This window comes from Nicotiana sylvestris, chromosome 5, assembly GCF_000393655.2.
Source record: "Nicotiana sylvestris chromosome 5, ASM39365v2, whole genome shotgun sequence".
Lineage (NCBI taxonomy): Eukaryota > Viridiplantae > Streptophyta > Magnoliopsida > Solanales > Solanaceae > Nicotiana > Nicotiana sylvestris.
Window position 1 is genome coordinate 121,587,325 of NC_091061.1, and position 24,162 is coordinate 121,611,486.

A 24,162-nucleotide genomic window follows, 5' to 3' on the forward strand; every position below is an offset into this window, starting at 1 on the left:
GTTTGGACAAGGATCCTATAGGCATGGTATCTACTGGATTCAGAAGGTGGTAAGATAGTGAGACTCAAAAATGAACTGTTTGCAATCCTATATGCGTACTTATTAAACTAGTTAAGGACTCATATTATTAAAAGAGAGGCAGAATTTAAACGAATTGATTACAACTTTTGCAACTGTTGATTACTGATTTTTAGATCTGACATTGAGTGAAGCGAATCAGATTCAATTAGAAACTCCTATAGGCATGCTTTCTATACATTGCTGATTTTAAAACCTCATAGACGTGGTGTCAAAATGCAGAAGCCTTATAGACATGGTATCTATAGGTAGTTTGAATATGCAGAAGTTGAACGTACCCTATAGGCATGATTTCTATAAAGTTTGAATATGTAGAAATAGACTAGACCTATAGGCATGATTTCTATATGTATTTGAATATGCAGAATTTAGAATATCCTATAGGCATGATTTCTATATGTATTTAAATATGCAAAAATATAGCAGTCCTATAGGCATAATTTCTATATGTATTTGAATATGCAGAAATATAGTGGTCCTATAGGCATAATTTCTACCCCTTTTGCATACATAGTTACCCACCCTTTTCACTAACCAGCCCCAAGTATTTATTACAAATTATTACAAGCCAAAATGAACAAAATTACATCAGAAAAAGTTAAAAAAGTACAACTAGAGGAGGCCTGATTCTTGACTTCCCCTTTGCGTTATGTGATAGACCAACTCAAAAGACCATTGATCCAAAACCTTTCTCAATTTGAGTGTGTCAGAGTTCCCTAAGAGCCTCAATGGGACTCCGGGCAGTGCTCACACCCAAATTGTATCATCAGAATAAGGACAAGTCCGGTGTGGAAGGGCCAGCCCTCAAGTGTCCAAGTTCAGAGAGAGCTCAATGGGTCACAAAGCAAGGCTCACAAGAGGGGGGGGCAGAACTTAAAGTCTATGAGAGAGTGTAAGTGCAGAAACATAGTTCTAAGGGGATAAAAGAGAGGAAAACAGCCACAAACAAGTTGATAAATTTACACAAAAGAGTTCAGGGGGTAGGGAAGTTGCAAAGGGGGGTCAACTTACGGCATGCTCAGCAATGGAGATGCTGGCATGCCTACAAGCCTACCAGAATATACAACATCAGAGAATCATAGAGGTTCGGATCCTAAGGATTAACCTTGAGTCATGGACAATAATATTCAGTACTCTCATGCCTCAAGCAAACCATCACATCAAACACATTGGGGTAAGGGGTTTTGGATTCATAATAAATTCAGAATAGGCAGAAAGGAAATTATAGCAAGCTAAAACAAGTACTAAACTGAACACCAGCAGTAGACAGACAAGAGGGTAAAAGCATTAAGTAAACACATTGTTGTGAGGCTGGAAATTTAACCAGAACATACCAGTTCAAAGAAGAAAAATACAGTAAAAGAAGGTAGCAGAACTTGAAAACAGGCCACAGTACCAGTAACAAGAGAGAATGCTTTTTAAGTGTGAGTGTGAGTTCAGAAAACTTAGTGTATTTGTGTGTCTGTGTGTTAATGAAAAGCCATGTATTTATAGTGTAAAAACAGGCAGAAAAATAAGGCAAGAAAAAATTATGGAACTGTGTACCAATTAAAATCAATCAGTATAAGAACTTCCTTTAATTAAGGAGTTAAAATCAAACGGTAACATGAAATTGCTAAATAAGGAAAGAAATCACATAGGGCTGAATATGACCAATAAGGAAGTATCTCGAGTACACAGTAGGTAATAGAGGCTAGGTTCATCAGACTCTAATCAAGGAAAGGTCTGTAAGAATCCAATACAAATATAATCAAGGTAAGGGGATTAATCAAATTGAGTAGAAAAGGTAGGGGTCGAAAGTTCAAAGGAAAGTATTCAAATAGGTCCAAGAGACAGGGAAATCAATACAACAAGGAAAGAATCAATTACAAGAGTGCAATCAGAATTACACAAAGAGGTTTGAAATCAGTCAACAATTAAGGGTTATTTTGAGAGGGAAATTTAGCATATAAAAGAGTGCACAAACATTAGGCTTGCGAGGCTGAACTCATGACAAAGGGAGTAATCACATGACAGTTACATATGTCAATTTCACCAACATTAGTAATAGAGAAAGGGGAGAGTATCAGAAGCATGCAAAAGGTCAAGTAGAAAGCCTTTCTGAAAACTATAGTCCAGTTCCAATGATCACATAAAACGACAGAAGTTTAAACAAAGATTTCGAAACTCAATCGAGCAATAGATGAAACAACTTCAGAAACTCATATAGGTCCAAAGAAAATAGGGTTTTGAAACCAAACAAGTTCAGAGATGAGGAACCAGCAAATCACATAGCCAATAATTTTCGGACTCGAATGAACCCAAAGTTTTAGGGTTTTTACCATCAAACGAGTCATAGAGATGAAAAACAAGCAATCGAACAAATACTAACACGAAAATATATTCAGAAACCTCAAAAGGAACTAAGACTTTTAACATGCACACTCCAGTAGAAGAACAACATAAAGAACACAATAGAACATGTTAAAAATCAAAAAAGCTTCGAAATAATTTAACAAAAACCCTAAATCGGAAAAGGTAAAGAGGTTTCGAAAGCAGAGTTTTGAAAGACACTTTGAGAAAACGTTTAAAAGCTTAGAGAAAACACAGATCTACAACGGATCGAAAAGAATAGGGAGAAACCTCAAAGGTTAGGGTTCCAGAAGAATCCAGAAGGTGAGAAAGGCTTGGAAAGTCATTGATCTAAGTAGGAGAAGTCAAGATCAGGCTTGAATAGCCATGGCTGGCCGGAGCAAGGTCGAAGATGAGCGGAAACAACATGGAATTGAAATAAACCAAGGTCTGGACCAAACTTCTTCAAGGTCTGGTCTTGAGACCATAATAGTCGAGCATGTAGGAGTCGTAGGAGGCAGGTACAGGCCTTTAATGGCTTTGGAAGCCATGGATTCCGACGATTTTAGGGTGGAAATGGAGGGAGGCGGCTAGGGTTTGAGAGAAGCTTGAGAGAGAATTGGGAGAAGGGGGAATTCAAGGGTAGCCACAGATGAGAAATGATTAGGTTTAGGGGTTAGTTCAGGTTAAAAAAGGAAGGGGCAAATGTGAGCCGTTGATCTAAGTGATCAACAGCTGTGATTAAAAGGGATTCAGGCGGGTTATTTAAAAGGGTCGTGGGTTGGGTAGATTAGGACTTGGGCCAGGGTAATTGGGCCACTGGTTGGGTCTAATTAGAGGTTCAGATCTGGCTAAAATTGAAATGCAAATGGGCTAACATTTAAATAGCCATTTTCCCCTTATTTATTTTATAAAAAATAGTAAAATAATTTCTGGAAATAAATCAAAAGTACTAAAATGATTAAAATACATAATTATCAAATGAAAAATACTGGACTCAATTTTATAAATATAATTATAATTAAATCTTAAAAGAGGCCAATATTGCAATTATATGCAATTTAGTTTTAAAAATACTAAATAAATTTGTAAAAATATGAAAAAAATTGTGTTAGCTATATTTTAGTATGGATATGAGAATCCAACAAATGAATCACCAAAATGATAATTTTGGGGATAATTATTGGATTTTTCTTGATAAAATAAGGCAGTAAATTGATTTAAAAATCTTTAAAAATTAAGGAAAAATAATAAACATTTGGACATACTTATATATGAATACATATGCTATTTTGAATATTAAAATATACAGAGAAAAATTGGGTATCAACAGCTGCCCCTCTTTACCCGGGAAGGATGAAAGAGTTGTCGGGTAAAGATATGATGACCAATTTTGACCAAACAAAATGTTTCGAGGATGCTTAGGTCGTGCTCTAGCTTCTGAGCTACCTACATATCCCTGGTCTTATAGGAATCAGGCCAAATGTAGTTCAGGATCCGTCGGCGGAGTATGCCGATGGAGACTTTCAAGCACGGATGCAGTATTTAGGACAGAGTGAATGGTTGAAATCTGATGGGGCTGCGAGAACTAGAGCGGGATTGCTCCTGCCGAGATGGCCGTTGCTCTCCAATTCGCCTGCAAATAAGTAACACAAGTGTATATTGTGCGTAAATTTAAACATGATGCAAATTCTCGTCGGACCATGAATGTTTGTCTTCGGATGGTTAGGATGACGTCCTTAGACTATGACGTCCTGGGCCATGAAGCATATAATAAAGGATTCGCAGGCCATGAAATGATGCTTTCGGGCTACGCGAATGATGCCTTCGAACCATGATGCCTTTGAATAATGATATGCAAAAGATTAAAAGGCGTCCTCAGGCCATGGCATGGTGTTCTCTGGCTATGAAAATGGTGCCCCCGAACAATGACGCCTTTGGACAATTTGGCGATCTTTCAGCCCATGAGATATAGTAGGTGGAGATCTTTCAGCCCATGAAATGCATTAGTCGGTGATCTTTCAGCCATGAAAGTGTAAATAAGGCGGCGATCATTTAGCCATGCAAATGTTGAGGTGACGATCTTTCAGCCATACAAATGTAAATAGTCGATGATCTTTCAGCCATGCAAATGTAAATAAGGCGGCGATCTTTCAACCATGCAAATGTAGAGGTGGCGATCTTTCAGCCATGCAAATATAAATAAGGTGGCGATCTTTCAGCCATGCGAATATAAAGGTGGCAATCTTTCAGCCATGCAAATGTAAAGGTGGCGATCTTTCAGTCATGCAGATGTAAATGGAGGTAGAGCTTAACCTCAGAAGGAAGAATGGTAGCCTTATGCAATGCATAAATGTAGATGGAGACAGAGCTTAGTCTCAGAAGGTAGAATGGTAGCCTTATGCAATGCAGAAATACAAATGGAGATAGAGCTTAGTCTCGGAAGGCAGAAGGGTAGCCTTATGCAAGAAATAAAAGAGCAAATGGTAATAGTGTTTTCTTAGCTAATCGCGGATTGCGATATTGTGCCTGTTGGGGACACTGTTGTGTGCAGATAGCAACTGTGAGTAAGTGCAACAGTTCTGAGAGTTGTATTCCTGAACAATGTTTGTTTCGTTAGTGTATAGTATATTTGATGATTTTGCAACTCAAGTGCCTGTATCCAAAGAAAAATCGTGAGTTTTGTAAAGGAGAGGTTAGTTTGTATCTCCGCCTGCTTGGCTTTGATCTAGTGACACTATATGTATCATTGGGGTAGCGTTGATAAACAAACACTTTTCGTCAATAAACATGCATGGCTTAGTAAAAACATGACACAAGTACATAATTAAAATGGTTTTTAGATGAACCGACGATTGCGACGTGGTTCAAGATATTTTAACCTCTCTTGCTACGAAATTTTGAGGGTCCTCCTCAAAATTCTACCCCAGTTTAATGGCTTGATGTTCTAACTGCTGCTTGCGGTGATTGGCTGAAATCAACTTCGAAATTTTGAGGGTCTTCCTCAAAATTCTGCCCCAGTTTCCAATTGTAGGGGAAATGAAAATTTTACTGAATTGTGACCAAACCCATAGGGCTGCCTATGTATCCCCTCTTAAACGGGAATCAGGTCAGGCGTAGTTCAATTACATCATATAGGAGAGCATAAAGACTACACATAGTAACGCTTGACCGCATATGAATTGATTGGCTTTGGCTAGACTTCTCCGTCCATTTTTGCTAGTATGAGTGCTCCTCCTATTAGAACCCGGTGAACCATGTACGAACCTTGCCAGTTGGGAGAGAAATTCCCTTTGGCTTCATCTTGATGCGGGAGAATTTTCTTTAACACCAGCTGCCCCAGTGCAAACTGTCTCAGCTTGACTCTTTTGTTGAAGGCTTTGGACATCCTGTTCTAATAAAGATGACCGTGGCAAACTGCATTCATTCTCTTTCCATCTATAAGAGCTAGCTGCTCATAACGATTCTTCACCCATTCTGTATCGTCTAGCTCTGCTTCTTGTATGATTCTTAATGAAGGAATTTCCACCTCAACGGGAATGACGACTTCTGTACTATAAACCAGCATATAAGGGGTTGCCCCGATTGATGTGCGGACTGTGGTGCGATACCCCAATAGAGCAAATGATAGCTTCTCGTGCCACTGCTTATGCTTCTCTATCATTTTCCTTAGTATCTTCTTGATATTCTTAATTGCGGCCTCTACTGCTCCATTTATCTGCGGCCTATAGGCTGTGGAATTCTTCTGTCTGATTTTGAAGGTTTCACACATAGCTTTCATCAAGTCACTGTTGAGGTTGGAGCCATTATCAGTGATGATTGACTCTAGAATTCCGAATCGACAAACAATGCGGCCGCGGACAATGTCTGCCACGACTTTCTTAGTTACTGCTCTGTAAGATACCGCTTCGACCTATTTGGTGAAATAGTCGATCTCTACCAGGATGAACCTGTGCCCATTGGAAGCGGCAAGCTTGATTGGTCTAATAACATCCATTCCCCAGGCGGCGAACGGCCATGGCGAGCTTGTTGCATTAAGCTCATTCGGAGGTACCTTTATCATGTCTGCATATATCTGGTAGCGGTGGCATTTTTGAGCATACTGGATGCAGTCCATCTCCATAGTCATCCAAAAGTAACCATCTCGGAGTATCTTCTTTGCTAAGACAAAGCCATTCATATGTGTACCGCAGGTCCCAGCGTGAATTTCCTCTAGTAGCTTGGATGCTTCCTTTGCGTCGACACACCTTAGTAATCCCAAATCAGGAGTCCTCCTATATAGGATTCCTCCGCTATGAAAGAAATTATTGGACAACCTCCGAAGTGTGCGTTTCTGGGTAGGATTTGCAAGTTCTGGGTATTCGCCTTTTGCCAAATATTCCTTGATATCATGAAACCAAGGCTTCTCGTCTGCTTCTTCGTCAACATGGGCACAATAAGCTGGCTGATCATGGATCTTTACTGGAATGGGATGAATGAAGTTCTTGTTTGGATGTTGTATCATGGATGATAGGGTAGCCAATGCATCGGCGAACTCATTCTGGACTCTGGGAACATGTTGTAATGCCGTCTTTGTGAACCTCTTTATCAATTCCTGTACATGATGCAAATACGGGTGTATCTTGGAGTTCTTGGTTGCCCACTCTTCTTGGACCTGATGTATAAGCAAGTCTGAATCTCCAATCACTAGCAATTCTTGAATGTTCATGTCGATGGCCATCTTGAGCCCTAATATTCAAGCTTCGTATTCGTCCATATTGTTGGTGCACGAGAATCTAAGTTTGGCAGACACCGTGTAATGCTGACCGGTTTTCGATACTAGGACTACTCCTATGCCAACTCCTTTGAAATTTGTTGCTCAATCGAAAAACATTCTCCAACCATCATAGGATTCTGCAATGTCTTCTCCTATGAACGATACCTCTTCGTCGGGAAAGTACGTTTTCAGGGGTTCGTACTCTCTGTCTACGGGATTTTCAGCAAGGTGATCTGCTAGTGCCTGTCCCTTGATTGCCTTCTAAGTCAGGTAGAAAATGTCAAATTCACTCAATAGGATTTGCCATTTGGCTAGCTTGCCAGTGGACATGGGCTTCTGAAAGATGTACTTCAAAGGATCTATCCTTGATATGAGATATGTAGTGTAAGCACAGAAGTAGTGCCTCAGCTTCTGAGCTACCCAAGTCAAAGCACAACAGGTGCGCTCTAACAGAGAATACCGGGCCTTGTACGGGGTGAACTTCTTACTAAGGTAATAAATGTCCTACTCTTTACTCCCCGTTTCATCATGCTGTCCTAGAACACAACCCAACGCTCCATCCAATACTGCAAGGTAGAGTAATAGAGGTCTACCTGGCTCGGGCGGGACCAAAACCGGTGGTGTTGACAGGTACTCCTTGATTCTATCGAAAGCTTTTTGGCAGTCATTAGTCCATTTGGTAGCGGCGTCCTTCTTCAACATCTTAAAGATCGGCTCACAGATAACTGTAGATTGTGCTATGAACCGACTGATGTAACTGAGTCTCCCCAAGAAACTCATCACGTCCTTCTTGTTCTTTGGTGGTGGCAATTCTTGAATAGCTTTAACCTTTAATGGATCTAGTTCTATTCCTCTGCGACTCACAATAAACCCAAGTAGTTTTTCGGTAGGAACCCCAAATGCACTTTTTGCGGGATTCAGTTTCAGGTTGTACCTTCGCAGTTTGTTGAAAAACTTCCTCAAATCTTCCATGTGATAAGTGGCTTTCTTAGACTTGAAAATAACATCATCTACGTACACCTCTATCTCCTTGTGTATCATATCATAGAAAATGGTAGTCATGGCCCTCATATAGGTGGCCCCCACATTTTTTAACCCAAACGACATAATGTTGTAATAGCACATTCCCCATGGCGTAATGAAAGCCGTTTTCTCAGCATCTTCTTCATCCATCCAGATGTGATGTGATGATACCCAGTGAAACAATCTACAAATGATTGCAACTCATGCTTGGTGCAATTGTCAATCAGGATGTGTATGTTTGGCAAGGGGAAGTCGTCTTTCGGACTGGCCCAGTTGAGATCCCGGTAGTCGACAGAGACTCTGACTTTACCGTCCTTCTTTGGTACTGGCACGGCGTTGGCTAACCATGTTCGATATTCTACTACCTAAGAACCTTAGCTTTGACCTGCTTGGTGACTTCTTCCTTGATTTTCAGACTCATATCAGGCTTGAATTTCCTGAGCTTTTGCTTTACCGGCGGGCATGTTGGATTAGTTTGCAGCTTATGAGCCACAATAGACGTACTCAGGCCAATCATGTCATCATACGACCAGGCGAATATGTCCTCATATTCCCTTAGAAATTTTGTGTATTCCTTCTTTTCTGACGGTGATAAGTGGATGCTGATTCGTTTTTCTTTGATGCTTTCTGCATCTCCCAGGTTAACAATTTCTATTTCGTCCAGGTTGGACTTAGGTCTGTTCTCAAAATTCTCTACTTCTTTAGCAATCTCTTCTGGTATGTCATCTACATCTGAATCTATATCCGTTTGTTGCGTTGTCTCGTTGCATATCATAATCATTGGTTCATAAAGATAAGTAATAGTAATGTTGTACAAGTAAAGTAATGGGAGAAAACAATAGTAATAAGTGTCGATTTATAAGAAAAGTCAAAATGCTTTGATAAATTGCATAATAATTGTTTTGAACATTGGAGATCTTATTGCAGGAATTGAAAACATGCAAAAAATAAAATAAATCTTTTAGTAAATCAAAACAGTGCTTGTTTTAGCCTTGCTACCCCGAGGCTCGTCGGGCCCTAGTTGTCCTGATGGTCCAGTTATTGAGGCATGCTCCTCTGCTTACGGCCTGTATGGAAGGTCCTTCCTCCCCCTCCTCCTCGAGAATAACACAACAATCCATGTCATTGTCCTCTAAGAACAAGTTTTTCACAGCTGCCAGTGCTTCCTCTTCTTCTGACCCATAGATAACATCGGCCGGTTGGAAAGTCTGCTCCAAATGTGGTATTGGCTGCTCCAACGGATAGTAAGGACCGCACCATGGTGGCGACCAGTTGTTGAATTCTTTCCAGGTGTACTCATAAGACCGAAAGTGGTGCCATGTTTCTTGAGTTTTATGGGCTTAGTGATTCCTTGGAGGTTCTTGCTAAGCCCCTTGCCAGGTTCGTACCCACTCCAATTCAGCATACTCTTGACCTTGTTATCCCACCATTTGTCTTTGTCAATAGCATTCACCCATTCAATGTGATGGTAAGTCTCTCCACCTAGCTTTTTCCCCCCTTTGATTAATGGAATGGTCTGGCGACTGTATATAGGGCTGCTACTATCGTCGTGAATGATCACCTCCTAGTGATTCCATTCAAACTTTACCGTCTGATGCAGTGTCGATGCTACGGCCCCAGCAACATGAATCCATGGCCATCCCAATAGTAGATTGTAAGATGCTGGTATGTCTATCACTTGGAGATCAACATCGAACCAAGTTGGCCCCATTTGCAAACACAGACTAATCTCCCCAATGGTGGACCTTTGGGAACCGTCAAAAGCTTTCACGTTGATAGCTCCGTCATGCAGTCCCTTACCCAACTTCTTGAGTGTTACCAGTGGACAAATATTGAGACTAGAACCCCCATCGACCAAGATCATGGTGATAAAGTAGTCCTCGCATTGCATAGTGATGTGCAATGCCTTGTTATGACCCAACCCTTCAGGTGGTAACTCATCCTTATGAAAAGTAATTTTGTGACTTTCCAATACTTGTCCGACCATGTTAGCTATTTCTCCGCTAGAAATGTTGCTTGGCACGCTTGCTTCACTTAGCATCCTCAACAGAGCATTTTTGTGTGCCTTAGAATTTTGTAGCAAAGCAAGTATGGAGATCTGCGCCAATGTTTTATTCAACTGGTCGATAACCGAGTATTCCTTGGCCTGTATCTTTCTCCAAAGATCGTCTGGACCCGTGTCAATGATGGGAGATCGATTGGAGGCATGCTTGCTTGACTCTGCTAGGTGTTCCGGGGTATAGACCCTACCAATTCTTGCCATACCTTGTACGACAACAGTTTCCTTGAACCCAACCTTGCCTTTCCTCCTTCCTCAGCTGTATAGTCCCATGGTATAGCCTTTGTGTGGAATGGTGTCACGGTCTACATCGCCACTGGGATCGGCGTGGCCATCTTTACCCCGAACGGAGCATGTCCCTTGGGTGGTAAAACTGCAACTTCGAATGGTGTAGGTGCATTTGTTGGAGACATGATTTCGACATCAATTGGCGCTGGTGTCTTTGCAGATGACGTTGTTTCAAACTCAAGTGGCATAGACATATATACCTCGGTATTCCCCGAGGGCTGAATCTGGACCACAATTGGATTAAGAGTAACTACTGGCTTCTTTGGGTCATCACCTTCTGCAATCAACTCGATAGACCCCTCGGGATCCCAATAATCCTCTATTTCAATCATATGAATGCCCCCACCCTTATGGTCTGGCAGTGGGTTATTGCGGACATTCGGAGCAGGTTCCTTTGCCACAATAATTTTGTTGTCAATCAGATCCTGGATCATGTCCTTCAGAGAACGACATTTGTCAATAGTGTGTCCTTTCATGCCGGAATGGTGTGCATAGGATTTGTTTGGATTAACCCACTGAGAAGGGTTCATAGGAGTTATAGCAGGGATAAGGGTGACATAACCAGCTGCTTTGAGTCTCTCGTACAGCTGGTCAATGGCAATGGCTGTATACTGTTTCGGAGGTCTGCAGTCAAAATTTGGTCAAGGTCTAGGGAAGTTTTGGTATGTAGGAGGTGATTGATGATGGGATGGTTGAGCATTGTAGGCTTGGTAAACATGTGCGGGTTGGGAATATCTGGGTGAAGTAGGTTGATATATGGGTGGTGGAGATGATTGATAAGTGGGTGGTGGAGTTTGGTAAGAGGGTGAGAGTGCTTGGTAGTTTGGAGTAGGCTGATATGTGAGTGGAGGCATTGGATATGTTTGGTATTTGATGGGAGATTTGGTTCTCTGTGCCACCATTACGGCTCGTACGTCCCTTTTCTTGGACACACCACCGGACTGTAAGGCCTTATTTATAGCTTGTAAGGCCTCGAGGTTCGTAACCATACCACTTTTGATGCCTTCTTCAATCCTTTCACCCAGCTTGATAATGTCGGAAAATTTATGGCTCTCAATCATCATCAGCCTTTCATAATACTGCGGGTCCTGACCCCGGACAAAGAACTTGTTCATCTATTCCTCTTCTAAGGTAGGTTTGACCTTAGCAGCTTCGAACCTCCAGCGAGTAGCATACTCATAGAATGTTTCTGTAGGTTTCTTCTTTAGATTCTGGATGTAGAATACATCCGGCACATTCTCCGTGTTGAACTTGAACCGATCCATTAAGTCGGACGCCATACCTACCCAATTTGACAACTTCTTCGGATCTTGGCTAATGTACCAAGATAGAGCATCTCCTTTTAGACTCCTCATGAAAAGTTTCATGTGGATTCTCTCGTCTTTCCCTACTCCAACCAGCTTGTCACAGTATGTTCTCAAATGTACTCTTGGATCCCCTGTACCATCAAACATCTCGAACGTAGGAGGTTTGTACCCCTCGGGCAGTTCGACATTGGGCTGTATGCAAAGATCCTCATAGTTCAACCCCTCAATTCCCTTGCTTCCTTCAACGCCTTGAATTCGGCTAGTCAATTTCTTAAGTTCCTCAGCCAGGTTTCTGATGAGCGAGTCTTTATTATCAAACTCAGGTGTGCTTGAGATGGGTTGGATGGAGTGTGGCATGGTCTCCACATGGGGTGTTATGATAGGTGTGGAAGTTGTCATTTGTGGAGTTTTGGGGTTTCAGGATGACAAGTGGGGTATTGTTGGAAGTATGGAAGGTGTTGCAGTGGTGGTGAGGAGAGGGATGGTTCTGTGGCTTCGAGGTATTTTGTGGAAGTATGGGGTTCTGAGCATTGGGGAAATTGACATCTGGAGTGGTGAAAGAAAATGATAGATTTGTTAGATTTCGAACCTGATCAAGTTCTTCTTGAAATTTCAGTAGTTTTTGTTCGAGTTGGGATGCATTTTCTTTGGAAACATGAGTACCATGACCATGAGTTACCTCTACTCGTTCAGTTGAGTTCTCCTTTCTGGCGTTGTTCGAATCTTCCATCTTCCCTTTATTCTTGTTTTTGACAGGACTAAGAGGAGGAGTGGGTGGAGGGCCCCTGGATCTGATGTTGCCAGAGTGCACGGACTAATCTTTGGGGAGGGGAATAATAAAACAAAAGTAAAAACAAAAAGGTAACAAGTTAGTGAGGATTATAAGAAAATGTTGCGATATTTAAACACATAGTGCAAGAATGTAAATCGTGTCCTAATACGGGGACCTCTTTGTGCCCGAGGTAGGCCTAGCGACAAATTAATTTGGAGAACTTAAAATGCTAAATGCCTCATTTTATTGATAAAAATAGACGAATCCCAAATTGACACTAAATAAACAGGAAATGAAAATCACTAATGGCCATTGGCCTTATTACATTCATAAAGCAAAAAGATAAACTCCTATCTATTTGGTCCCAGAAGGACCTTCCTCAGGTCGAATGCTCTCGTTAATCAAATCCTCCAGTTCGTGTAGGTTCACTAGTAAAAATGCCTTGGCCAGGTGTTCTCCTTCGTTTCCCTCAGCGTTCTGGCAGTCGGTGACTCTCTTCCTCACTTTTCCTTCTAATTCTAGCAGACTGTATTCCAGATATTCCAAATTTTCGCTAGCTCTGGTGGCCCTCTCTTTCCACTTATTGATTTGGTCATCTGATGGAAGACTCCTCCACCAGTCTAGCAAGAGTGGGGGCATGCTAACCATTCCGAAACTGGGGACCTCGTTCTTCAGTTTCTGCAAAACAAAAGGGTTAAGACCATACCCCTACCGGACTCGACTATTTAACATCCACAATTTGCATGAAGCATTTAGTTCTCCAAATAAATGCACAGAATGTGGGGATGTCCATTTGGATTTTGGGGAAACCCAGTGGACTTTGGACAAGGCTATCTTAAAGAGTCATTATGCGGACAACATAACTGACTCGGCTAGGTTTGACCCTGATGCATGCACAGTTTAAACAGAGTAAGGTTTCTATGGGGTTTTAGACTGGTACCCTTGAGCGGACAACTCAAGGGGGAAAGACACAGAACCATCGACTGGTTTTACCGCAAATATGCCTTTTCCGGATTTAGGGGTGATAATATCGGAAGAGCGCAACCACTCATTAAAAGTGTTACTATGTATTTGTTTGGCACAAGTGAAATATGATGTTGAGCATGATTATGCAACAATTAAAGGCATGTAGTCACGTATTTGCACATTTAAGAAAGCAGTAAATATAACAATTCCATAATTTAAAGCAGTACTGAAGGAAAGCAGTAAAGGAAAGAAACAAAAAGACGAGTCAGTTTTGTAATCGAAAAGGAAATTGAATGCTTAAAAGAAATAAACAAATAGTTGTGCATAAAGAAGCATAAATTCGCAATAGTAGTCTGAAATGGTAAAAGCCTAAAGATCCCCAGCGGAGTCGCCACGCTATCGCACCCCATTTTTCCTTGTTGCGATTCCTGTTGAAATAGAGGGAGGCGCCAGGGCCTGCAGACGCCTGCAGGTCTACCTTGGATCTCCATGGACTGAAGGTAGCCTCCAAACTATGGTCCAAAAGCTGCTCTAGGATCTGCATATAGTGTAGCGTGTAGTATCAGCACAACCGGCCCCATGTGCTGGTAAGTGCCCAGCCTAACCTCGGCGAAGTAGTGACGAGGCTAGGACCAGGCTACCAAATAACCTGTACAAGTCTACTATATACAGCAAAAAAGAAGAACAAAAGTAAAACAGTCAAATGTGGGAGGGGGAGCATGCTGCGGGGGAGATATCAATTCTGAATAGAAAGATAACAAGTAAATGAATGAAACAATATAACTCGGATATCAACAAAGAACCAGAAATCATTAAATGTACGGCATCAACCTTCGTGCTTTTACTCTCATGCTCGCCAAAGCAATCATATAATGAAAATGTGCACGGCATTACCCTTCGTGCTTTTACTCTCTTTCCTCACAATATAATCAATATAATTGGCACGACATCACCCTTCGTGCTTTACACTCTTTCCTCACAAAAACAATACACGGCATCACCCTTCGTGCTTTAACACTCTCTTACCAAAGCAATGCACGGCATCACCCTTCGTGCGTTAACTCTCTTCCTCACACAAACAACAATCACAAACAATAGGGCAAGGAAATAAATGAAGTTACAACAGGAATCCCAACAAGGGAACAGTAATTCAACAACAAGTCCCAGCAAGGGACAACATCAAAACAACAACAATATCTAGGCAAGGGAGATAACAAATAAAGCAACAATGTCCCGGCAAGGGAGGCAACATAATGATCTCTTCTCTTTCTCACTTTTACTTTACAATTCACTTCACAACTCGAGCCGATGCTCTAAAGGTTCAATTATCACTTATACTTTCACTTCTCATTATATAACTCGAGCCAATGCTCATCAAAGCTCAAGTGTCACAATTACTTCCACAAACTTTGCCCAACAATAGAAATCACCAATCAAGGCACGAAGAAATACAACGAAGTCATAATAACCACAATATAAGACTCATGGGCATGCTTGACACCAACGTATAGATACTCGTCACCATGCCTATACGTTGTACTCAACAAATAACATGTAGTAAATAAGACACAACTCCTAATCCCTCAAGCTAAGGTTAGACGAAACACTTACCTCAAAGCCACGAGCACAATCAAGCTTCAACAACCGCTTTACCTCTTGGTTCCACTTCCAACTCACTTGTATCTAGCCACAATTTACTTAATAATATTAATAAATGCTAAATATACCAATTCTAATGCATGAAAATAGGGTTTCTAGTGTTTTCCCCAAAAAGTCAAAAATCGCCCCCGGGCCCACATGGTCAAAACCTGAGGTTCGAACCAAAACTCGATTACCCATTCACCCCCGAGCCCGGATATATAATTGGTTTTGGAATTCGACCTCAATTTAAGGTCTAACTCCCCAAATTTCAATATTCTTAGGTTTTTTCCCAAAGTTCCAAATTCCACCATGAAAATACTAGATTCTAGGATGAAATCTTGTAAAAAGAAGTTAAGAAGTAAAGAAAATGAGTTAGAAATTACTTACCAATATTTTGGAGAAGAAAGGTTGTTTGAAAAATCGCCTCTTATGTTTTTGGGATTTTGAAAAATGAAAAATAATTGATAATCACGTTTTAATATACCCCTCTCAAACCCCCTGTGAGGACCGCACAAAATCGAGTGCGGTCGCACAGCTCTCCATGTGGACTGCAGTGACATGCTTTAGTATTTTGGCCTTAACTTTCTCTACAGATGTCCAAATTATGATTTATTTACCTTTCTTGAAACTAGACACGAGAAGCTACAACTTTCGTTTTTTGAATGATGTCAAAATTCCTTGTAGATCAAAAGATATAGGCTTCCGAAGTTAGACCAGTGAACCTGTGTGGACCGCACGTGTCACGACCCAATTCCCGAACCCGGTCATGATGGTGCCTCTCGTGAAGACAAGGCCAGCTAGACCAAACAGAAAACCTCTTTTAAACAGTTAAATATCATAAACAGTTCTAAAGCATGATATAATATCCATAATTTGCGGAATTAACGGTAACATCAGTAAGAACCATCCCGACACAGCCCAAACCGGGGTGTCACAAGTCATGAACAACTAAGAAATCCGGATACAAGTCTACTGAACACTAAATCCAATATAATAGTTCTAAGAACATGAAAATGATAAGATAACGGAGGCACGGGGCTGTGAACACCAACAGCTACCTCGTAGTCTCCGAATCACTGCCTGGACTGGGAGGATTAGCACTTAGGAGCGGACTCTGTGATGCCTGAATCTGCACACATGGTGCAAGTAGTAATGTGAGTACACCGAACCAGTGAGTAATAATTATAAATAATGGCTGAAAGTATGAAAACACGTAAATGCATAAAGCAATTCCATATCAAGCAGTAAAATCACTTAAGGCAGTAAATCAGTGAAGAATTCAGATGAAATCCCTTTTAAAACAGGTAAAACAAGTAATTTAACAGGTAAATAACAAGTAGAAATCCGCCCCTCGGGCACAGTATCAATCACTCAGAACAGTATCAGCCCATCGGGCTCACTCTCAGTACAGTATCAGCCCCTCGGGCTCACTCTCAGATCATAATGGGTACCCGCGCTCACTGTGAGTATGCAGACTCCGGAGGGGCCCCTTACGGCGCAAGCGCTATATCAAGCCACCTCGTGGCATCATCTCTCGGCACTCGGCCTCACATCACTCGGTACTCGACCTCTCATCACTCGGCACTCGGCCTCACATCACTCAAGCCACCTCGTGGCATATAAAGTGTCTCAGGCCCTCGACCTCATATCACTCAGCATATCTTCACATATGGCCCTCGGCCTCACTCAGTCCGAAAATCATCACAAGCCCCTCGGGCATTAGTAAAACAGTAGTTCTCAGCCCAAAACATCATTTAGAAATATCATATAAGTTTCAAATCTGAGTAAAAGTGGCCGAGTTTGAAAAAAACAGTAGATATCAATAGGACTGAGTTCAAATAATAAGTCAAAGCAGTGAGGAAATAGTGATAAAAATCCCCGAAGGGTTCAAATAGTTGGCACGAAGCCCAAATATGGGAATCAACCCAAATCATAATGATAACAAATAGATTTCAGTCAAATACCCGATAAAATCATCAATCGGGCAGGACCAAGCCACAATCCTCAGTAGTAAAAGACCATACGCTCATCATCCAACACGTGTCTCACCTCAATATAGCACTACAATGTGAAAATCCGGGGTTTTAAACCCTCAGGACATCACTTACAATCATTACTCATCTCGAACAGGCTACAACTCTAGCTCGCGACACCTTTGCCCCTCGAATCAGCCTCCACGCGCATCGAATCTATCCAAAATCAGGGCGAATACATCACAATACGCTAAGGGAACAAAGCCCAAGCGAAAACATTCGAAAAATATCAAAAATCCTAAAATTAGCAAAACTCTAGCCCCAGGCCCACTTCTCGAAACTCAGAACTTTCCACATCATTAGATTCCTCGTCACCACACGAGTTCATACATATCAAAAACACAAGAATTGGAGTTCAATTGACCCCTCAAATCCTTAATTTAAGCCCTCTTAAACTCAAGCCCTAAACCTCCATTTTTAGTCCTTTAATCTCTTAAATTTCAGTCCCATTCCATGAAATATTACCATAGAAGTGTGTTTTAGGTCTAAAATCCTTACTTTATTGAAGTTCTCTTGAAATATCTCTTCAGAATCGCCCAAAAATTCTAAGTCCGAAGTTGAAATGAATAAACCCTTCAAAAATCGCGAAGAAGAAACATATATACCTTCTGCCTAGACATAAATGCATTTGCGGTCCAATAGCCGCTTTTGCGGTCATTACTCCGCATCTGCGGAATTTCACTTACGGATCCATACCGCAACTGCGGCTTTGCGGGTACGGTCCCTTTTTCCATATCTACGTTACCAGGCCTCCCTCAGCCTTCCGCTTCTGCGACCCAAACAACGCATATGCGAGACCGCACCTGCGGTCCCCAAACCGCAAGTGCGAAAACACCAAAAGCAGGAGAATATCTGCAATCACTCAAGTTCCAAAACTTCCCGTTAGCCATCCGAAATCAACCCGAGGCCCCCGGGACCTCAAACAAAAACACCTACATGACCCAATACCTTATTCAAACTTGTTCCAATCATCAAAGCACTTCAAACAACACTAAATTACCCAAAACACATCGGATTCAAGCCTAGTTTTTGAGAAATCTTTGGAAATACGTTTTCGATCATAAATCCAACCAAACCACGTCTGAATGACCTGAAATTTTGCGCACATATCCCAAATGACATAACAAAGCCATAGTAACTCTCAGAATTCCATTCCGACCCTCGGATCAAAATCTCACCTACCAACCGAGAATCGTCAAAATACTAACTTCGCCAATTCAAGCCTAATCTACACCGGACCTCCAAAACCAATTCCGATCACACTCCTAAGTCATAAATCACCTCCCAAAGCTAAACGAACCATCAAAACTCACATCCGAGCCCTCTAACTCATAAGTCAACATTCGGTTGACTTTTCTAACTTAAACCTTCTTAAAAGAGACTAAGTGTCTCATTTCTTACCAAATCCACTCTGAATGCAAACTACTCAACTCGATCACATAAAACACGAATAACAAAGCATAATGAAGCATAAATGGGGAAAACGGAGCGGTAACTCATGAGACGACTGGTCGGGTCGTCACATCCTCCCCAACTTAAGCAAACATTCGTCCTCGAACGAGTCAAGAAACATACTTGAAGCCTCAAATAGGTGAGGATATCTGCTCTGCATGTCCCGCTCGGTCTCCCAGGTAGCCTCCTCCACGAGCTGACCTCTCCACTGCACTTTCACTGAAGCTATATCCTTTGACTTTAACTTCCGAACCTGATGACCCAAAATAACTACTGGCTCCACATCATAGGTCAAATCATCATCCAACTGAACCGTGCTGAAGTCCAACACATTAGAAGGATCCCCAATATACTTCCGGAGCATAGAAACATGAAATACCAGATGCACGCTAGACAAGATGGGTGGCAAAGCAAGCTCATAAGCCACATCTCCAATCCTCCGAAGCACCTCAAAAGGCCCAATTAACTGCGGACTCAACTTTCCTTTCTTCCCAAATCTCATAATACCCTTCATGGGCGAAAGCTTCAGCAAGACCTTCTCACCAACCATGTAGGACACATCTCGAACCTTCCAGTCCGCATAACTCTTCTGTCACAACTGCGCTGTGCGAAGCCTCTCCTGAATCACCTTCACCTTCTCTAAGGCATCCTGAACCAAATCTGTCCCAAATATCCTAGCCTCACCGGGCTCGAACCAACCAACTGGAGATCTATACCGTCACCCATACAAAGCCTCATACGGGGCCATCTGAATACTCAACTGGTAGCTGTTGTTGTAGGCAAACTCTGCAAGCGGTAGAAACTTATCCCATGAACCTCCAAAATCAATAACACAAGCACGCAACATGTCCTCCAATATCTGAATAGTACGCTCGGACTGCCCGTCCGTCTGAGGATGAAAAGCTGTGCTCAACTCCACCTGAGTACCCAACTCTCGCTGAACAAACTTCCAAAACTAGCAAGTAAACTGAGTACCTCTATCTGAGATGATAGAAACCGGAACACCATGCAACCAAACAATATCCCGAATATATATCTCTGCTAACTGCTTTGAAGAATAAGTAGTACACACAGGAGTGAAGTGTGCGGACTTGGTCAGCCGATCCACAATCACCCAAATAGCATAGAACTTCTTCAAAGTCCGTGGAAGTCCAACTACAAAATCCATAGTAATCCTCTCCCACTTCCACTCGGGAATAACCATCTGCTGAAGCAATCCACCCGGTCTTTGATGCTCATATTTTACCTGCCGACAGTTGAGACACCGATCTACAAATCCCACGATATCTTTCTTCATTCTTCTTCACCAATAGTGTTGCCTTAAATCCTGATACATCTTCGTGGCACCCGGATGAATGGAATACCGCGAGTTGTGGGCCTCCTCCAGAATCAACTCCCTAAGCCTATCCACATTGGGTACACAAATCCGGCCCTGCATCCTTAACACTCCATCATCGCCGATGGTCACATCTCTGGAATCATCATGCTAAACTCTGTCCCTAAGGACAAGCAAATGCGGATCATCATACTGGCACTCTCTGATGCGATCATATAAGGAAGATCGAGAAACCATACAAGCCAACACCCGACTGGGCTCCGAAATATCCAATCTTACAAACCGATTGGCCACGGCCTGAACATCAACTGCAAAGGGTCTATCCCCAACTGGAATATATGCCAAACTCCCCATACTCACTGCCTTTCGGCTCAAAGCATCGACCACCACATTGTCCTTCCCCGGATGATACAATATGGTAATATCATAATCCTTAAGCAACTCTAATCTTCGCTGCCTCAAATTAAGATCCTTTTGTATGAACAAATGCTAAAGACTGCGGTGATCATTGAATACCTCACAAGATACGCCATACAAGTAATGCCTCCAAATCTTCAATGCATGAACTATGGCATCCAACTCCAAATCATGAACAGGGTAGTTCTTCTCATAGGGATTCAACTGACGAGAAGCATAAGCAATAACTCTACCCTCCTGCATCAATACAAAACCAATCCCAACCCTCAAAGCATCACAATACATGGTATATAAAACTGAAGCTGATGGCAAAACCAATACTGGAGCTGTGGTTAAGGCTGTCTTGAGCTTCTGAAAGCTCTCCTCACACTCGTCCGACCATGCAAATAGAACACCCTTCTGAGTCAACTTGGTCAAGGGTGATGCGATAGATGAGAATCCCTGAATAAACCGGCGATAATAGCCTGCCAACCCAAGAAAGCTACGAATCTCTGTAGCTGATGACGGTCTAGGACAACTCATAACTACCTCTATCTTCTTTGGATCAACCTGAATACCCTCGCTAGACATCACGTGCCCCAAGAAAGCCACTAAACTGAGCCAAAACTCACACTTGGAAAATTTTGCATAAAGCTTCTCCTTCCTCAATCTCTGCAATGCAACTCTCAAATGCTCCGCATGCTCCTCCAGACTACGCGAGTACACCAGAATATCATCAATGAATACAATAACAAACAAATCTAGTTAAGGCCGAAATACACTCTTCATCAAATGCATGAATGCTGCTGGGACATTGGTTAGCCCGAAAGACATCACAAGGAACTCATAATGACCATATCTGATCCTGAAAGCAGTCTTAAGAATATCTGAATCCCTGATCTTCAACTGGTGATAACCCGAACGGAGATCAATCTTGGAGAACACTCTCGCTCCCTGAAGCTGGTCAAATAAATCATCAATGCGAGGCAAAGGATATTTGTTCTTAATTGTTACTTTATTCAATTGCCTATAATCAATGCACATTCTCATGGTGTCATCCTTCTTCTTCACAAACAGAACGGGTGCACCCCAAGGTGACACACTAGGCCAATGAACCCCTTATCTAGGAGTTCCTAAAGCTGCTCCTTCAATTCTTTCAACTTTGCTAGTGCCATATGATACGGCAGAATAGAAATGGGTTGAGTGCCCAGCACCAGGTCAATACCAAAATCAATATCCCTGTCCGATGGCATGCCCGACAGGTCTGCAGGAAACACATTGGGAAAATCTCTCATAACTGCGACAGAATCAATACTGGGAGTCTCAGCTCCCACATCCCTCACAAACGCTAAATATGAAAGGCAAACCTTCCCAAACATACGCTAGGCCTTCAAGAAAGATATCACTCTACTAGGAACATGATCAGTCACACCACGCCACTCGATCCGCGGAACATCCGACATAGCCAAAGTGACTGTCTTAATAGGATAGTCCAGAATAGCACGACACAGAGATAACCAATCCATGCCCAAAATGATATCAAAATCCACCATGCTCAATAGCAATAGATCCACTTGGGTCTCCAGACCCCCAATAGTCACCACACATGACCGGTACACACGGCCTACAATAATAGTATCGCCCACTGGGGTAGATACATGAACAGGTAAAGCAAGAAACTCACGGGGCGTACCCAAATAATGAGCAAAGTATGATGACACATAACAAAAGGTGGAACCAGGATCAAATAACACAGAGGCATCTCTGTGGCAGACTGAAACAATACCTATAATGATAGCGTCTAAAGCAATAGCGTCCGGCCTGCCTGGAAGTGCATAAAAACGGGCCTGACCGCCCCCTGATCGACCTTCCACTCTAGGGAGACCCCTGGCTGCCTGACCTCCACCCCTAGTTGGCTGGGCAGGTGGTGAAGTAACTGGAGCAGAAGTCGAGGGCTGACCCCTCTACAGGGACAAGATGGCAATACGACGAGGACACTGCCTCCACACGTGCCCAAACTCTCCACACGCAAAACAACACCCAGGTGCTGGAGAAGGGGACTGAAGGGAACCCCTCGCACCGGAGTGACTAGCTGATGCACTCGGCATAGAAGAACCCTAAGACGATGGGGCATGAGATGAACTCTGAGCTAGGAGGACACTGAGTGAAGGATAGCCTTGCTGAGACCCCTGATAACTACGGCCTAAAGAAGCCCCGCGATACTCTAGATGGGCCGACTAAGCAGGCCTAAAAGAACAACCTCTACCATGCTGGAACTGGCCCCTCGAAGGAGCACCACTGTAACTTCCCGATCCTCGAGGCCTCTTGGCCTCCCTATCTTTCCAATCCTGACGGCAAACCATCTCAATCTCGCGAGCGATATCAACCACCTCCTTGAACGTAGCACCCAAAACCCTCTCTCGGGTCATAAGAATACGGAGATGATAGTTAAGGCCATCAATAAATCTCCTGATCCTCTCATGATCTGTCGGAACCATCCAAATGGCATGACGATCCAACTCAAAAAACCTCGACTCATACTATGACACAGTCATATCCCCCTATCGCAACCACTCAAACTGTCTACGCAACTCCTCTATGCAAGACTGCGGTACATACTTCTCCAAGAAGAGAGTGGAGAACTCCTGCCAAGTAAGGGGCGCTGCACCAACTGGCCTACGCCTCTCATACGCCTCCTACCAAGTAAAGGCAACCCCAAAAAACTAAAAGGTGGTAAATGTCGCACCACTAGTCTCAAGAATCCCTGCTGTACAGAGCATATGCTAACACTTATCAAGAAAACCCTGGGAATCCTCGCCCTCAGCACCACTGAATGACGGAGGCTGGAGTTTACCAAACCTCCCAAAACGACGCTGCTCATCCTTTGGCATAACTGGTACTATGAACTCCTGAGCTGGCGTAACCGACTGGGCTGGAGGTGCCCCCAGTGTCTGTAGTCCCTGCACTACCTGCTCAGGTGTGCGAGCAGCGGGGATCTGATTGCCTCCCCCGGCCTGTGAATTAGCTGCTGCTGTGGTGGCTGAAACTGCCTGAGCCAGGCTAGTGAAAACTGTCAAGATCTATGCCAAGGCCTCCTATAGACCCGGGATCATGATGGGCACAACTGGTGCTTGAACTGATGCTGCTAGAGCCTGATCCGGAGCTGGGGAAATTGGTAGATCAACATGTGCTGCCCTCGCTGCTCTGCCTCTGCCACGGCCACGACCGCGTCCACAGCCTCTGGTGGCCATAATGGGTGGCATTGGTGGTCGTCCACCTTGTCCGGTAGCTCGCGTCCTCACCATCTATGAGAGAATGGAATATCAGAAGTTTAGTACTCGGTCCAACAAGTTCGCACGACAAGAATTTTAAGAATATGAAGTTTTTCCTAAGGGTTCTGCAGCCTCTCGAGGATAAATACAGACGTCTCTATACCGATCCGTGAGACTCTACTAAACCTGCTCATGACTCGTGAGACCTATGTAACCTAGTCTATGATACCAACTTGTCACGACACAATTCCCAAACCCGGTTGTGATGGTGCCTCTCGTGAAGACAAAGCCAGCCAGACCAAACAGAACACCTCTTTGAAATAGTTAAATATCATAAACAGTTCTAAAGCATGATATAATATCCATAATTTGCGGAAATAACGATAACATCAGTAAGAAACATCCCGACACAACCGAAATAGGGGTGTCACAAGTCATGAGCAACTAAGTAA

The 24,162-nt window shown here is 42.8% G+C and overlaps 1 protein-coding gene across 1 annotated transcript; it reads right to left on the bottom strand.

Annotated features, from left to right (window-relative positions):
- Window positions 1-5,803: 5,803 nt before the first annotated feature.
- LOC138869244 (uncharacterized) lies at window positions 5,804-8,969 on the bottom strand. The gene is made up of 5 exons (XM_070146846.1): window positions 8,554-8,969; window positions 7,949-8,372; window positions 7,331-7,426; window positions 6,360-6,511; window positions 5,804-6,158 (listed from the first exon to the last, which is right to left on the bottom strand). The coding sequence occupies exons 1-5, from the start codon at window positions 8,967-8,969 to the stop codon at window positions 5,804-5,806; spliced, it is 1,443 nt and encodes a 480-aa protein (XP_070002947.1).
- Between the last annotated feature and the right edge of the window lie 15,193 nt (window positions 8,970-24,162).

What these genes read in the sequence shown, in the direction of transcription:
- LOC138869244 (XM_070146846.1), bottom strand. Translation starts at nt 8,969, where the DNA reads ATGATTATGATATGCAACGAGACAACGCAACAAACGGATATAGATTCA. An exon ending in CACCAAAGAACAAGAAGGAC is followed by an intron (nt 7,427 to 7,948) that starts GTGATGAGTTTC and finishes TACCTGACTTAG; the next exon opens with AAGGCAATCAAGGGACAGGC. An exon ending in GCCGCTTCCAATGGGCACAG is followed by an intron (nt 6,159 to 6,359) that starts GTTCATCCTGGT and finishes CTTCAAAATCAG; the next exon opens with ACAGAAGAATTCCACAGCCT.